General features: G+C 36.3%; 1 protein-coding gene across 2 annotated transcripts in view; it reads right to left on the bottom strand.

Annotated features, from left to right (window-relative positions):
* Positions 1-2090: 2090 nt before the first annotated feature.
* The window catches only part of API5 (apoptosis inhibitor 5), a 37556-nt gene continuing 22244 nt past the window's right edge, over positions 2091-17402 (bottom strand). The window contains exons 9-14 of one of the 2 annotated variants that reach the window (XM_081241482.1): positions 14260-14441; positions 12883-12976; positions 11784-11840; positions 9366-9442; positions 8706-8842; positions 2091-4241 (exon numbers count right to left, since the gene is read on the bottom strand). In XM_081241482.1, coding sequence (XP_081097608.1) covers positions 4159-4241; positions 8706-8842; positions 9366-9442; positions 11784-11840; positions 12883-12976; positions 14260-14441 — 630 coding nt within the window. In that variant the 3' untranslated portion in view covers positions 2091-4158. The remainder of the gene's footprint in view (positions 4242-8705; positions 8843-9365; positions 9443-11783; positions 11841-12882; positions 12977-14259; positions 14442-17402) is intronic. The other variant, XM_081241483.1, reaches the window with a different exon arrangement.

Genomic DNA, 17402 nt, shown 5'->3' with positions numbered 1-17402 from the left:
ACAATTTTGTTAGATTGTATGTGACAGCTGTCATGTCAGCATTTAAAAAAAGACATCAAAATTGGTGAATTTTTGTGTAGCCATTTTAATATTGAAGCTGGAAGAAAAAAGCAACATTTTGGGCATATCATGCTTTATTATGTCAATAAAGGAACAAATGCAACCGAAACGCAAACAAAGATTCGTGCAGTGTATGGAGAAGGTGCTGTGACTGATTGAACGTGTCAAAAGTGGTCTGCGACGTTTCGTGCTGGAGACTTCTCGCTGGACGATGCTCCATGGTCGGGTAGACCAGTTGAAGTTGATAGCGATCAAATCGAGACATTAATTGAGAACAATTAACGTTAAACCATGCGGGAGATAGCTGACATACTCAAAAAATCCAGATCAAGTGTTGAAAATCATTTGCACCAGCTTGGTTACGTGAATCGCTTTGATGTTTGGATTCCACATAAGCAAAAAAACCTTCTGGACCGTATTTCCGCGTGTGATTCTCTACTGAAACGTAATGAAAATGTTCCTTTTTTAAAACAAACTGTGATGGGCGATGAAAAGTGGATACTGTACAATAATGTGGAACGGAAGAGATCGTGGGGCAAGCGAAATAAACCACCACCAACCACACGAAAAGCTGGTCTTCATCCAAAGAAGGTGATGTTGTGTATATGATGGGATTGGGAGTCCTCTATTAAGAGCTCCTTCTGGAAAACCAAATGATTAATTCCAACAAGTACTGCTCCCAATTAGACCAACTGAAAGCAGCACTTGACAAAAAGCATCCAGAGCTAGTCAACAGAAAACGCATAAACTTCCATCAGGGTAACGTAAGTCTGCATGTTTCTTTAATGACCAGGCAAAAACTGTTACAGCTTGGCTGGGAAGTTCTGATTCGTCCGCTGTATTCACCAGACATTGCACGTTCGGCTTTCCATTTATTTCGGTCTTTACAAAATTCTCTTAATGGAAAAAATTTCAATTCCCTGTAAGACTGTATAAAGCACTTGAAACAATTGTTTCAAAAAGATGAAAAGTTTTGGGAAGATGAAATTATGAAATTGCCTGAAAAATGGCAGAAGGTAGTGGAATAAAAGGGTGAATACATTGTTCAATAAAGTTCTTGGTGAAAATGAAAAATGCATTTTTACTTAAAAACTGAAGGCACTTTTTGGCTAACCCAATATACAGTATAATTAGGATAGTACGTTAGAAGTTGGCAAATGCTCCAGAGAACATTGAGTAGGGTAAGTGGGTGCTGGAGCCTTGGCAGGGTAGAAAGGGGCATTGCGGTATTAAACAGGATTCCTTGAGAAGGTGATCTTTGAGGAATCGAAGGGGTGGAGTCCGACAGGCAGATATGTGGCTAGAAGGAACAGCCAGTGCAGATTCTAAGGTAGGAGTGTGTCTTTGCCTAGCTGCATGAAGCTGACTGGGGCAGAGCAGCAGCTGAGGTCAGAAACTTTTAATTTAAGCCATGGCAGTGTTTTTGATTTTTATTCTAAAACGAGGAGTCATTGAACAGCTTCAAGTAGAAGAGTGTATGTTTCTTTGCTGCTGTGTTTAGAACAGGCTATAGTCAAGTGTAATAGCTGGGAGATCAATCAGGAAGCTATTATGAAACTCCAGGCAAGAAAGGATGGACATAGACATTTGGCAGTCCTCAGCATGTAGATGATATTAGAGACATAGGACTGGATGCGATCACCAAGAGAATTTAGGTAACTTTTTCTGATCCATCCTTGGTGCTACTTCAGGAAAACAAATAAAGGCTGGGAGTCAAAATAAGAAGTTGCTTTACATAATAACTTGAGGGAAGAAATTATTTCATAATGATTTGGCAAGTATCTGATGTTTTGCTTTGACAGAAAGAACCAAATCCTTTTTTCAGAAGGGTATTAGCTTCTAAAAATAAATCCAAAAGGTTGAAAATGAAAGATAACTTGCAATACTGAACCCTTGAAAGCAGAGCGGTATTTTGTCCATCTTTATATTTTCATGGTCTAACACACTGTTTGGCACTTGAGAAGCAATGAATAAATGTTTAATGAATATCCAAAAATCTGAAGTTATAATCATAACACAAGACACAAAACAAAATTACAAAAGGAACTTTATTTCAAAAGCATAAGGGAACATTTACATTTGAACAAGGGGATATACAGGTGTCTTGCAAAAGAAAAAAAATTCGTGGCATGAAGTTTTTCGTTCAAAGTTTTGAAGCAGAAATAACCTAAGTTGTGCACTATTGCCTTAGGAAAGGGAAGGGGAACAATGAGGTGGTAAAGGAAGGAACACAGTCAACTTAATATCAAACTTTAGAAAGTAAAGTCACTTCTGCTCAGCTTTGAGTTTACAAATATTAAAAAGAAAAAGAGGAAAAATTACACTTAATGTTCAAATTTATATAACTGTAGTCCCAAAAGAGCATCTATACTTGAAATGGCTTTAGGCCACTGGCTGACCTGCTGTTGAGGTCCAGGCTACCTGGTCACAGTTTTCACATGGCAATTCCATGTTCCTGTGTCTGCTCAGATTCCAAGGGAGCTTAGGTTCAGCTCACTGTCTTTTGGAATGTTTAGAGATTATTGCCACCACTCCATAGTCAAGCTGACCAACTTCTTTTGCTCACTTGTACCATTCTAGTCTTCAAAAAATATTTTCCCCATACACATGTGCAGTAATTCTAACAAAGGGGTTTTGCCTATCCCCCCAATATAGAGGTAACAGTAATGAAGACACCTGTATTGGAATCACAAACTATGCCTCAAAAAATGTCAAACTACTAGAAAATGTCACTCAGCCATTGGATTTGAATAGCACACTTGGGGAGGGAAGATTAACTGTGGAACAAAAATATATGAAACATTCAAATGCAGAGCAAAGGGCCTATGCTACTAAAAATGCCCATGACATTAAACACTCCACAAACCCCCCATCTGTTGTTTTAACCTAAAGACTCTATTGACTAACTTATACAATAATTTTGATTAATAACCTGAGAAGTTAAAATCTTGAAAGTGGCAAAAGCAAACTGAGAGAGCATCCCTTACTTACTGGTATACCATGTTACCAAGTCACTTTTTCTGGGCTGCCCTGGTTATCAAATCCCCAAATTCTAAATTATTCTATCTCATCCTGTAGAAACCTATATGTACATCAGATTCAATATTCTGGCTGTACTTCTCCAACAGGGATCTCCAAATTTATCTTTGAAAATGCAGACTTTATTTTTAGTTTTAAATAACAATAATCATGTAAGTGCAACTGACTCAAAAGCCCTCACTACTGGAAGGAAAACCTAGATAACCAGTTAATAATGGATTCAGCCTCAAAAGGATAATCACCGTGTCAAAGACTACCCGTTCCTGGAATTTTAAAAAATGACTTATGTTGTGTAGTCAAGTTTCGCAGCATGCATATATATGTATACACACACACACACACACACACACACATACACAGATATATGCTCATGTATGTATGTATATTATACATACACATTTCTATGCAAATAGTAAGATCCCATATTCAAAGATTTATATCACAACATATGGAGAAGAGTTAAGTAAGCAGTGCAAAGCAACTTACTTCCTCCTAAAAATGTAATGTCATTTCTACATTTTAAGAAAGCTGGTAAGTATTTTGCTTTACTGACAGAAGCCAGGAATGCTGCACCATTGCCTAGCGGCTTTATTAAATAACAATGAAAATAAAATGTTAAGACTGACCATTACTCTTCTCCATATGTTGGCTGGGGGGAAGACAGAGAGGACAGGAAAGTCAGTAACCTTTCAGAACTGATGATCTTTACCAGTTATCAGAACTAGACTGAATTATTACATTTTAGATTTGAATAGCTCTCAATAACAAATTATCAAGATGTTTAAAAGATTCACAATATGAAGTCTGAATAATGGTGATATTGCAAAAACAAGTCAAGATTGCAGACAAAGCATCCAAAAATATCGCTGCGGTTTTACCTTGGACACAACCATGGTCTGTTACAAAAGTAGATCATACATACAAAGGTATAAAGAACATTAAGTTTTTAGCTGAAGGCAGCAGTCTTTTTAAAGGGACATCCCCGGCAATCCAATGAGTAGAGTAGTAGAATTTAAGTATATTAAGCTCAAGACAATGCTGAAGACTGTGACTTCTCATTCAGTAGAGTCTTCCCCGACTACGATTTCCTCGTGCTCCCCAACCTCGGCCACCTCTACTTCCCCTGAAGGCTCCTCTCTGCTCTACGAAAAAGCGAACAAGGGTTTAGGTCTTGTTCAGGACTTCACGGGACAGCACACACAGAAGTAATGTAGCTTGCAGCTCTGAATGTAGCAGTAGGCTCTATACAAAGAGCATCGGTATTCTGCTAGTCCATCTACAAATTCAATCTTTACATAAAACCAGGGCATCACATATGCCAAAGCACATATCGCAAGGTGCCTACATTCATAGTAGGTACTCAATTAAATGTATCCCATTAATAAAGATATTTCAAGGTGACGATGTTATAACTACATTGTTAGTTCTTTATTTTGGGGTCTATCACTACCAAAGATAATTAATGAAACCAGAAAAATTTCTATACTTAATATGGAATTAAAGCCACTGGCCTTCAAAAGTTAGTGCCATATATGTAAAATATCTTAGACTATCAATGATCAATTCTGAAAAATCAGGCTAGAATGAAAAATGTACCTTTCAAATGCAACAAATAGGCAATTTGTTTTGCTCACCATATTTCAAAATAATGTTGATACAAATTCTGACGGCTTTCCTCACTGCTTTTTCAGCTATGTATGAGCTGCTCAGAGTGCTGCCAAAAAGGTGATATGTATATATTACAGTGTTTGGGTTACTGATGTAAATTAAGGATATCTTTTGCTGGAAAATCAAGTTACTTGTGTCATATGGTAGATTGAGTCCTTGATTTATTGGTCAGTCTGTTTTACAGCTCCAGAGAAATATTCCTCAAAGGAGTCTTTCCAGTGAAGAAAACTGATTGAAGTTATCAGCAAGGCAGGACTTTTCATCATGTATAAGTAAGTCTCAAACTTCTAATTCTGGAGATAGAATCTCCTCATTGGAACTTTTCAAACTTGCTCATTGCAGCAATCTTGTTAGGAGCAATAAAAAGAATCTGGTGTTGCCATTTTTGATCCATTATATTGGAGGCTTGAAAAATTCCTATCAAGTCAGTGTTGTAATCCATTTTTTGCCATTATGGCTAGAAATATAGTTACTGTATTTGGGGGATGTTTTGATTTCTTCTTTTTTTTCCCCCTCCAGAAACTCTTGAGTTAGAAAACTAACTAGACCTTTCCTCAGCTTAGCCAACATTTACCTGTGTAACAGAACAGAATCTGATTCAAAGTCACCTCTCATGTCATGACACAGTTTTCTAAGTTGATTGGTATGCAAACTGTTTAAATGAAACCATCGTGAGCCAACACGTTCAGAAAATCAGAGGTCGTCTGTGGGTAAGATACTCCCAGTGACAGATGCAATGACTGTGGTGCATTCTGGGAGCATAGCAACCTTAATACAGCAACTTCTTGATGCTGTAACTCCTGCATTTTTGACTGTTTAAGACTTGGCTTTACCCATGCAGATGTCTGCATATTTTCCCCCTATCATACTCATTATAAAACCTTCATTTCTCAGTTTACATCGACACACTTAACAAATCAACACCCCCATAGCTATCATTATTAGCTATAAGCTAACAGACTACTAAAATCTACCCTTTCAATTGTTTTTCAATCAACTGTAATATGAAGAACTCAGTTACCCTCAATTGTTCAGTATATCTAATAAGTATATTAAATACATAATATGAAGGTATTATTTGCTGTGATTGTCTCTTCTATATTGGCTATTTCTTTCTGATCTGCAACTGAGGCAGCCATTTCTACAGTACAGGGAGTCACCAAACTTTCTTTTTTCTTCATCCTGAGGGACTATTCTGCACTTTAATGATCTTTTCAATGATTTCAAGCTTACTAACACTGCTTACAGTTAAAATTATACTTTAAAAATTATTTTTATATTCTAAAAAGGTAAAAGTTGAAGGATACAAGTCACAAAACGTAGAATTAGTACTTGTGGGTTACCAGGGAACTCTGTTCTGCACGAAGGAAAACTAAACATGGGTATATGTTTGCAAATAATTTGACTGAAAATGCACCAGGAAGCTGAACTAAGTTACGGGAACAAACGCCATTTGATAAAGCAAATAACAGAGACATTGGTTAGTAAAGTGATGAACTTGGATAAGGAAAAAAGTCTAAGTATGCCTACATGGACTCAAAGAACAATCACAAATTCTGGCTCCTTCTCTGTAGTGAACAAGTTCAGGCCCATGACACTGGCACAATCTGTTTTCTTTGCAGTAGACTTGTTCATTGTAATAAGAGCAATATTAGTATTGCCTGGTTCCCTATAACACAAAAGGAGTAAATTTCCCAACCCTTCAGTGTGTATGACTCTTTAAAAACAAAACAAAAAAAACCCCCCATGCAACCAGTCTTCCTTGGAAAAATAAAATTGAGCTTGGCTGATATAGAAAAGTGGAATTATGATGGTTTTGCCAAATGTAGGTAATAAAATCTATGTATTAAAGACTCAAGAACACAGAACATTTTTTCCCTCCAACTTTGAGACAACTCTGACATCCCACGAAAAAAAGCCAACAGTCCCTCTTTCTTCCTGACCCACTGTCAGTTCCCTAAGGAAAGGACATAAAAAAGGTAGAAAAAATTTGAGGTAGATTGGTCCACCAATTCTCATCTATAGTACCAAGAACTGTTTTCAACCGAATGGGTGAAAGAAATCCAGGGAAACTCTCTGAATTGTTACTATGAGAATACTTACAATCTGACACATTCAACTCCCCAAAATAAAAGTACTAGCAAAAATTTTGTTCCTACTTTCCAATAAGAACAATCAGAGTTTAGTTTGCTTTGTAATTCAATTTATGACAAGCACTCCAATTACAAGGTTCACCCCTATAGGAATATTAAAGTACAGTAATACCAGACACAAAAGGCAACAGTTTTGTCTGTTTTGCCATTCTGTTACTTTGAGGACTACGGAACAACTCAAGTTGTGACTCCTGGTTATTTTTTTTCTTGGCCGCACCATGCAGCTTGTGGGATCTTAGTTCCCTGACCAGGGATCGAACCCCCCGGAAGTGAAAGTGTGGAATCCTAGCCACTGGACTGCCAGGGAATTCCCTGGATATTTGTCCTGAGTAAAACTGCTTATTTTTTTCACATTGATAATTTTTAAAAAATCACATACAACCTAAGGCTTTGCATTTTTCACATCTCTTTTCCACATGCATCACATCATCTGATTCTCCCTATCAGACAGGTAATGAATTTCACAGGGCTCAGAGTAACTGACTTGCCTACGTGAAAATAAATACAATTTAATTCTCTATATATTGCCATACCTCTTGATTACTTTCATCTATATCAAATGAAGATAGAATCTGAGAGAATAGTTGATTTTAAGAATGGTTTTGATAAACACCACATTAAATCATAACAAATGACAGAGGACAATATTTGGTACAATGAAGTAACAGAATCTTTTCCATTTACAAAATGCTTTTGCAAATATTTTTTGAAGTTTTTAAGCTCTACGCTATCCCTTTAGTTCAGGTAGGAAAAGAAGCTAAGAGATGCACATTTACTTATTATTATATAAGGAAAAGAGTTCAGTGATCTTTTCTACACTGAAGTTGTCTCAAAGAGTCTGACTGGAGTAGAAGGGTTCATTTCACAATCTAAAATTGGCTTTCTATAATCTGTTTGCTCAGATATTAGAGGAATTTAGCTATCGTAGGAGGAATTTACTTAACGTCACAATCATCTCACCCTGGAAACAATTATAGAGAGCATATTCTTCAGAATGTACTTTTTTGGGAATAATTACTGCAGAATCAATTCTGCTTGGTAACCAAGACCAATCACAAGTATGTTTGGTTTTGAATATTAAACCTGGTCTTCTTAAGCAAGATTAAGGATCTGAGTCAGTGAAATCTTTGTCCATTTTTCTTTATAAGCCAGTGAGACAAACTTCACTTCTGATTCAACAGCCCTGGGAGAGACTGGACTAGTGGGAAGCTCTCCTTGCACTAATGTCTAAAGTTGAAAGGAGGACTGCACTCTGGGCAGTGGGGGAGACTGCAACAGGACACATCTTCTTTGCTAGATGATGCTTTAACATCTGCCTCTACCTTCTAGAACTTCTCCTTTTGAAGTAGTGCAGAAGATGGGAGGACAAGCAGTGGGCTGATAAGGTCCAAGAAGGATCATTAATACCACATCTGCCAAGAATGGAAGCTATATACATTCTTGAGGGAGAATGCACAAAACGTCTTGCCTTGAAGCTAAAACAGGGAAAACCAGGAATAGATGGTTCATGCCATCTTCCTTCTTTTTTTTTCCTGTTGGCTCCTCTGAATACAAGAGGCACATTTTTCAGGTTCTCAGTGTTACATGCTCAATTCAGTGAGCCCACACGGGTGAGTCAGAAAGGAATGGGTTAAGTTGTTTCCCCAACAGTTCAGGTTCCCCAAACTAACTCGAAAAGTCACCTGAAAGAACTATGAGACTCTATTTAATTAGTAATTAAAATCAAGTACAACACAATTTCTGCTTAATCTCTCATATTGCTTGTACCCAAACGGAAACGCTCACCATAATTAAAGTTGCCCAAATTGCTGCTATATTTCCCACTAGGAGGATTATAAATCTGCCTGGCATCCCTTTTTGGTCCTGCTGAAGATTTCTTGGGTGGTGAGCCTGAAGTTGTATCTTCATTGGCTCTCTTTTGCCTATAATGGTAGGAAGAACAGCAATTAAAAAAAATTCTTTTATACCAGAGGCTATCAATATATTTATTATATCTGTTACAAAAGACATCCGAAAGATGACAGTCACATCAGAAAAAAGAAAATAACATTCTGATGTCATCAAATTAACTGTGCTTTAGTTATGCAGACATTGTCAGAGGGGCATTTACAAGGCTTTACAACAATCTGAAATATGTAGCTTCATAGATTATACACAAGTGACTCATTTTATAAAACTTGTCAGGAAAGTCTTATTAAGTTACAGCAATACGGACAAAGGTTTGAAAATTCCAGAGTTGTATTCTACCAGTTTATTTTATAAATACTAGATTAGATTTTATATTTTAAGTCATGCTTCTAATAATCATAGCTTAACATCTTATTAAGAATCATTTCACTAATAACGTACCATTTTGTACAAGAAATGTAAAATCTGAATTCAGATTTTTTCGTATTTGTAAATCAAATATTAGAACACTTTAATCCCTTTAAATATGTTTCTTACCCAATTTCAACCTTCTGTACAGGTTTCCAGGATAATGTTACTGTGCTCTTATAAGAAGGAGGAATGTGGAAGAGATCCTGAAGAGACAAAATTAGAGATTTCTAATGTGTTTGGTGGTGCAGGGAGTGGTGGTAAGGGTAGGAAACAGGGAGACACATTTTAATTTTAGGAAGGGAAACTAATTTATCCTTCTTGCTTTTGTGCTGATGACTAAAATAATAACCTAAAAAGTAAGCTGCAAGAGAAAAGTAAACAAGGACAATTTTGTTTACAAATTACATCTATTACTTCAGTGTTATTTTGCACACATCACTTAAGAAACTGCAGCTAACTTTTTTCAAATGTCATTTCAAGTTATAGGACAAAAATATCAATATTTATCAACTTTAATCAAATCCACAAGTAGTTTCTTTTGCACAGGTGCAGTCACTGACGTGCTTTAAGAAAGATACAATGGTGCATTCTGCATTTGCTTTTGCAGGTTTTTAAGTGGTTCAAAACTAGAACAAAACTAAAGGTCTGGCTAATCATGTTTTTCTTCCCCTCAAATATCTATATATTACCAATAAGGAAAAAACCCACAAGATTTAAGTACTAAATTATTAATATATGGTAATGCAAATATTTGCTGAATTTAAATGTTGACATAATCCAGAACTGAAATGATCTAACCTCATAATACCCTCAAAAATATGAATGAATTTCTAAATATATTTATTCTTGGTATTTTACCTAACATTTCTTACCAGTTTTACTCTAATTTTTATATACAGGCAAAATCTGATAAAAGTGAACTAAGTTTCTTTCACAGTTAAAATGAATATGTGAATAAAAATCACCTCCTACTATATAAAACTTAAGTCCAGGGTACCAGATGAATGCAGGGAATTAGTCAATATAAAGTCCTTTGAAACAAAAATGCTTGAGGTTTCTAGCTGGAGTGATTTAGCATATAATAATGTTATTTATTAAGAAAGTGTCAACAGGAAGAAGAAGGGGGAAGTCTTCAATTTTAAACATGTTAAATCTCAGGTGACAATGGGAAACTGGAGTATAGTTTGTGGATTCACTGAAATAGAAGTGAAGGTAAATTTTGGAATTAGATGAGTCTGGTTAGGTAGGAACTAAAGATTGCAAGCAGATGCCATGGATGGACCAAAGTACACCAGTTTTTCTTGTGATTTCCCTAAAACAAAGAATTGATTATGTCGTATTAAAAAAATATTTCAGAATTTTTTGGTCAGGTTCCCTACACATTGGTTACTGACCCTATTCATCATTCTTCCCCATGCAACTTCCTACTGCCGTCATCTTTAAATCACTATGGTTTCCTGAACAGGAAACTGTCTCATCTCCATGTGTTGGGTCGTAGTATTTGATAATTTTAAAATGTTCTTAACATCATAGTATATCTTCAACTTTGACTTATAGCATCAGTTCAAATAAAGTCAAATCTCACATTTTAATGTATTAATCTACCATTTGAAATTATTTAAGATTTGAAATAAATGGTGGCTATGATAAAAATTTTCTTTGAGATGAGAGTCAGTATTCTTACCTCTTCTGTTTTTAATGCCTTTTCACTTTTCCTGTTGGCAATGATACTCATCCCTCAATGTCTCACTGTTTTCTCTGAAAAGCTTCCCTTTCTCTTCTGATAAAAAGTAAGTATTCCATGGGATTTTTACCAGATTAGTTTTAAGGCATATCACTAGCCCTGATTTTGTAGCTGTTAGGCTTTGTGCTATAAGGGTTACAAATATTTCTTTCTCCCATCTGGCTACAATACTATCAACTTATAACAGTACTGTTAACTTACAATATCAAATGATGGCTACTTTGCTGTGATTCCTTTTTTGTTCTCTCAGGTTATTAGTTTTTTGTTTAGGCTAACAGATACTTGGGGAGGGTAAACAGAACTGAAGGATATTTATGGCTTAATGGTAAGTATAGAAAACTCTCAATTTATTACATAGACAAGTTAACAGAAAAGACCACAGGACAATATTTCATGTGCCACATAAGACTGTTCATTCTTAGTGTAAGCAAAGCAGGGTTTTATTGGTCATTCAAAAGGACCCGATAGTATTAAGACTACAAGAACTTAAGTCTGTGAAATTTCTGAGTCTAAATGTATCTGCTCCAATGCTCTGGGTCAGAAGAACTCTGCATGCCTCCCTTTGTTTGCAGTATCTTCTGCAATAACTTTTAAATAAATAAAACAATGTATTATTCTTTAATAGCTACAAAAACATCACTCGGTGTTATAAAAGGCATAAAGCTTTAAAAGGCCAAATGTCTGGAACGTAATGGCGTCTTTCCTTAACCAGTACCATTGCAGACATAAAGACATATGGAAAACCTCTTGCACTAACTTTCTAGCTGGCTGGGATGACTTGATAAGAAAGGAAGACTTACCTTGATTAAAACATTGATATTATTTGTTATTTTCAATGCAACAACTTTAATCTTGTTCTGCAAAAGGAAAACAAAATTAAGTTAAAATGCCAATAACTTTCATGATGTATATTTCATTCCCGTATAGAACTTGGAATAATTCCACTTCTCTTTCAGAATCATTTCTACAGTTAGAGAATTCCTTGGTTTATATTTACTGATAATGCTCAATCCTACTTCTTGACTCTAAACAAGTGCAGAGATGGCAAAGAAAGCAAATAATCTTTATCTTCCCTTAACAGGTTAGAACATTTAAGTGTTATATCTACAATTTACTTGAAAAACAAGTAAGGGACAGGTCACGGGCACATAGCAGTTGTTTTAAAAAAAATATCAGTTTATGTTACAGGAAGACACAATGAAAACTTAAAATATTTCATTAGGACCAAGATGAAGATTGATCAAAATAGATGAGATCAGGGAAAACCAAAAATCCCAACATAAACCATATAGTTTGGTATAGAGTTGGCAGTTTAAATTTTTTTTTTTTTCTGTACGTGGGCCTCTCACTGTTGTGGCCTCTCCCGATGCGGAGCACAGGCTCCGGACGCGCAGGCCCAGCGGCCATGGCTCACGGGCCCAGCCGCTCTGCGGCATGTGGGATCCTCCCGGACCGGGGCACGAACCTGCGTCCCCTGCATCTGCAGGCAGACTCTCAACCACTGCGCCACCAGGGAAGCCCTAATATTTTTTTCTAATGTAAACTAATATTTGGGCTTCAAAAAGGTGAAATTAAAAATATCACAATTGCTAATCAAATATTTAAACAAAATGTGCTGCTAATGAGACCCTAGTGAAAGACTGGTATGCATCAACATTTGATAACATTGTTCACAAACACTGGAAACATTCAAGACATTTCAACAGTGATAAAGTTTCCTATATAACTTAGCATTTAACTAAATATGTAGTTTTCTAACATTGTATCTTCAACTTAGAGTTGTATCATCCTTCAAATAAAGTCGAATGTTACATTTCAATATATGAATTCAGTCTGAATTTGTAATAAACGGTGGCTATTATAAAAATTTCCCAACAAGATGTAACTGAGTATTCTTACCTCTTCTGTTTTTAAGGCCTCGCCTGTTTTACCCTGGAGAGCCAAGCGAAGTTGTCTGATATACACCTGCAGGCCCCGTGCAAAGTACTGCAGCCTAAATGAAGAAGTATTTGCTAATTAACAAATCATCACTCAACTTTGCTTTTATACCTCAACTTTGTTTTTAAACTCAAAGAATACTACAGCTAAATGACCTTTGCCAATAAAGAGTAAATTTTGAGGGGGACTTTCTTTTAATTATCAATGTATGATCATAAGAGATACACAAAGAAGTAAAATAAAAGCAGTTTTTCTTTGTCAAAAATTGGAATAGATCCACACTCAACCTGGCAAGGGAAACACTTATGGCACTGTGCTAAGGGAGCTTGTTATGTTAACCTGCAAGGCATGTGTCTAAATTAGAAACAACCAAGAGCCATGGACTAGAATCAGGTGGCCTGGGTTCTTCTTTTCCACTAGCCAAATGAAGGTCAAGTGACATAGACAAGTCACTTAATCTCTATGTTTACCTGTTAAGGAGGGACAGTGTTTGACCCATTTGCACCTTAGGGTCCAGTTTAAAAATAAAACAAAACTGCAGACTTTGCAAAGGATGTTGAGTAATCTCTTTTTCAAATTTGTTCCCAGGTAATATGTGAAGAAAGGTTGTACCGTAACTCCATCCTGCTGACTTCTAGGAACTCTGCTTAACAACGTGGCATCGCTGTTTTTTTCACTTTCAGAGTAATTTCCTAAGATGCCTGCTTCTGGTCAAATGTTTCACCAAGTATTAAACCTCTGCCTTACAAAAGCATAGAGGACAATAACAGATGATACAGTGGCCAAGCATCTCAAAACTTAGGATGTGAATTTGTTCATGCAATGATTTAATACAAAGTATCTTCAGGAAAATGACTTATATTGATTTCTCCAGTGCTGGTCCTCCAGCTGCACTGTATGATATTAATAACACTATAAGACAGTAATAGCAGATACAGTTTACTGACTACCCACTATGTGCCAGGCATTGTGCTTAAAGCTTTTCATCCATTGTCTCATTTAATTCTCACAACTCTGTAAAGGCAGGTACTATTATCAATAAATTTAACAGCTGAGGATAATTTGGGGTGCTAGGGAGGTTAGGGAACCTGCCCAAGATCATGAAGCAAGTAGGGAGAGCCAGAGTCCATTTTTGAAAAAGGTCATCTTCTCCCATGCATTTGCTATGCCACAATAGTTGTATGTTTATATACATTCCTGTTCTGTGGATCTTCCATTCTTTTGCACTGCAGTAAGGCAGGGTGGGGAAAAAGCTCTTATAAAATGAAAACAAAACGTAGGGAGCTTCAAGGTAGCTTTCACCTTTGTCAAAGACTGGCCACTTCAATCATACATCACCTTATTTTGAAATCTTTGAGCTTTTCTGCATTCAGCTTGGCTGTTAAGAAATCTGGAAGTTTTCGGCCCAACTGGTGAAAGCTATACAACAAACATTCCACATAACTGAACTGCAGCTTGGGTTCTTCATTACCAGCGTTCTCCCCGTTTTCTGCTTCTTCTGGAGGGAGAGGCATATACTCCTAAGAGAGGAAAATAGAGAGATGTATGCAATCTGCTCTAGACACTCTAATTATAAGCATATACTCAAGTAATTATAAGGCACGCTTTTAAGACATGAAGCATTAAAAACTGCCAAGATCAGAAATTTAAGTAAGATATCCCTTTTACATATTGGATCAATAACCCAGCCTCTCAACATTCCATATTAACCTATAGTATAGCTGCTACTACTACTACCACTACTAATGACGTGAAAGTGACTAACATTTATTAGGTACTAGGCAGATGAACAAACTGATGTTCTGAGAGCTTAGGTAAGTTTCCCAAACTTAATAAGCTGAAGAGGCAGGATTCAACCTGGGTTTGACATCAAAAGCTGATGTTCTTAAAACAGTATGGAGGTTCCTTAAAAAACTAAAAATAGAGTTACCATATGATCCAACAATCCCACTCCTGGGCATATATCCAGAGAAAAATCTAATTCAAAAAGATACATGCACCCCAATGTTCATAGCAGCACTATTTACAATAGCCAAGATATGGAAGCAACCTTAATGTCCATCAACAGATGAATGGATAAAGATGTGGTATATATATATATATATATATATATATATATATATATATGTACACACACAAACATACACACAAACACAATGGAATACGACTCAGCCATAAAAATGGATGCAATAATGCCATTTGCAGCAACATGGATGGACCTAGAGATAACCATACCACATGAAGTATGTCAGACAGAAAAACAAATATAATGTCACTTATATGTGGAATCTAAAATATGATACAAATGAACTTATTTACAAAACAGAAACAGACTCACAGAAATAGAAAATAAACTTATGGTTACCAAAGGGGAAAGGAGGGGGAGGGATAAATAAGGAGTTTGGGATTAGCAATACAAACTACTATATATAAAATTAAGATAAACAGCAAGATCCTACCATATAGCAGGGAACTATATTCAATATCTTATAATAAACCATAATGGAAAAGAATACGAAAAAGAACATATATAACTGGATCACTCTGCTGTACACCAGAAACTAATACAACACTGTAAATCAACTATACTTAAAACAAAAAAAAAGTTGAGGCTCCTAGAAAAAATACTCCTAAAAGTTATATGGAACCAGAAAAGACCCCAAATAGCCAAAGAAATCCTGAGAAAGAACAAAGCAACAGGCATCACACTTCCTGATTTCAAGCTAGGCTATAAAGTTACAGTCATCAAAACAGTATAGTACTGGTATAAAAAAAGAGAAACAGACCAATGGAACAGAATCAAGAGCCCAGAAATACACCCAAGCATAGACGGTCAACTAATATTTGACAAGGGAGCCAGGATATTCAATGGAGAAAAGACAGTCTCTTCAGTAGATGGTGCTGGGAAACTAGATATGTATATGTAAAAGAATGAAACTGGACCCGTATCTTACACCACTCACAAAAATTAACTTGAAATGGATTAAAGACTTAAGTGTAAGACCTGAAACCATGAAATTCCTTGAAGAAAACATAGGAATAAAGCTCCTTGATGTGGGTCATGGAAATGATTTTTGGATATGACACCTAAATCACAAGCCACAAAATAAAAAAACAAATGGGACTACATCAAATTAAAAAGCTTTTATATAGCAAAGTGAAAAGATAACCTGTGAAATGGAAAAATTATTTGCAAACTATTTATCTGACATGGGGTTAATATCCAAAATATATAAGTACACATACAGCCCAACAGCAAAAAACTAATAATCCAATCAAAAAATGGACAAAAGAACTTTAACAGACATTTCTCCAAAGAAGATATACGAAAGGCCAACAAGCACATGAAAAGATGCTCAACATCGCTCGCTAGTCATTAGGGAAATGCAAATTAAAACCACAATGAGATATTGGCTCATACCTGTTAGAATGGTCATCATCAAAAAGACAAGAGATAGGGGCAGTTTTGGAAGTTTTAGCCACGGCAATCAGAGAAGAAAAAGAAATAATAGGGATTCAAATCAGAAAAGAAAAAGTAAAACTTTCACTGTCTGCAGATGACATGATACTGTACATAGAGAATCCTAAAGATGCTACCAGAAAACTACTAGATCTAATCAATGAATTTTGTAAAGTAGCGGGATACAAAATTAATGCACAGAAATCTCTGGCATTCCAAACACTAAAAACAAAAAATCTGAAAGAGAAATTAAGGAAACATTCCCATTTACCACTGCAACAAAAAGAATAAAATATCTAGGAATAAATCTACCTAAGGAGACAAAAGACCTGTATGCAGAAAACTATAAGACACTGATGGAAGAAATTAAAGATGATACAAACAAATGAAGAGATATACCGTGTTCTTGGATTGGAAGAATCAACATTGTGAAAATGACTCTACTACCCAAAGCAATCTACAGGTTCAATGCAATCCCTATCAAACTACCAATGGCATTGTTCACAGAACTAGAACAAAAAATTTTACAATTTGTATGGAAACGCAAAAGACCCTGAATAGCCAAAGCAATCTTGAGAAAGAAAAATGGAGCTGGAGGAATCAGGCTCCCGGACTTCAGATTATACTACAAAGCGACAGTAATCAAGACAGTATGGTACTGGCACAAAAACAGAAATATAGATCAATGGAACAGTACAGAAAGCCCAGAGATAAACCCACACACATATGGTCCCCTTATCTTTGACAAAGGAGGCAAAAATATACAACAGAGAAAAGACAGCCTCTTCAATAAGTGGTGCTGGGAAAACTGGACAGCTACATGTAAAAGAATGAAATCAGAACACTTCCTAATACTATACATAAAAATAAACTCAGGGCTTCCCTGGTGGCGCAGTGGTTGGGAGTCCGCCTGCTGATGCAGGGGACGCGGGTTCGTGCCCCGGTCCGGGAAGATCCCACATGCCACAGAGCAGCTAGGCCCGTGAGCCATGGCTGCTGAGCCTGCGCGTCCGGAGCCTGT

Source organism: Mesoplodon bidens (assembly GCF_964165515.1).
Source record: "Mesoplodon bidens genome assembly, chromosome: 7".
Taxonomy (NCBI): domain Eukaryota; kingdom Metazoa; phylum Chordata; class Mammalia; order Artiodactyla; family Ziphiidae; genus Mesoplodon; species Mesoplodon bidens.
This window is presented reverse-complemented; position numbering and strand designations above follow the sequence as displayed.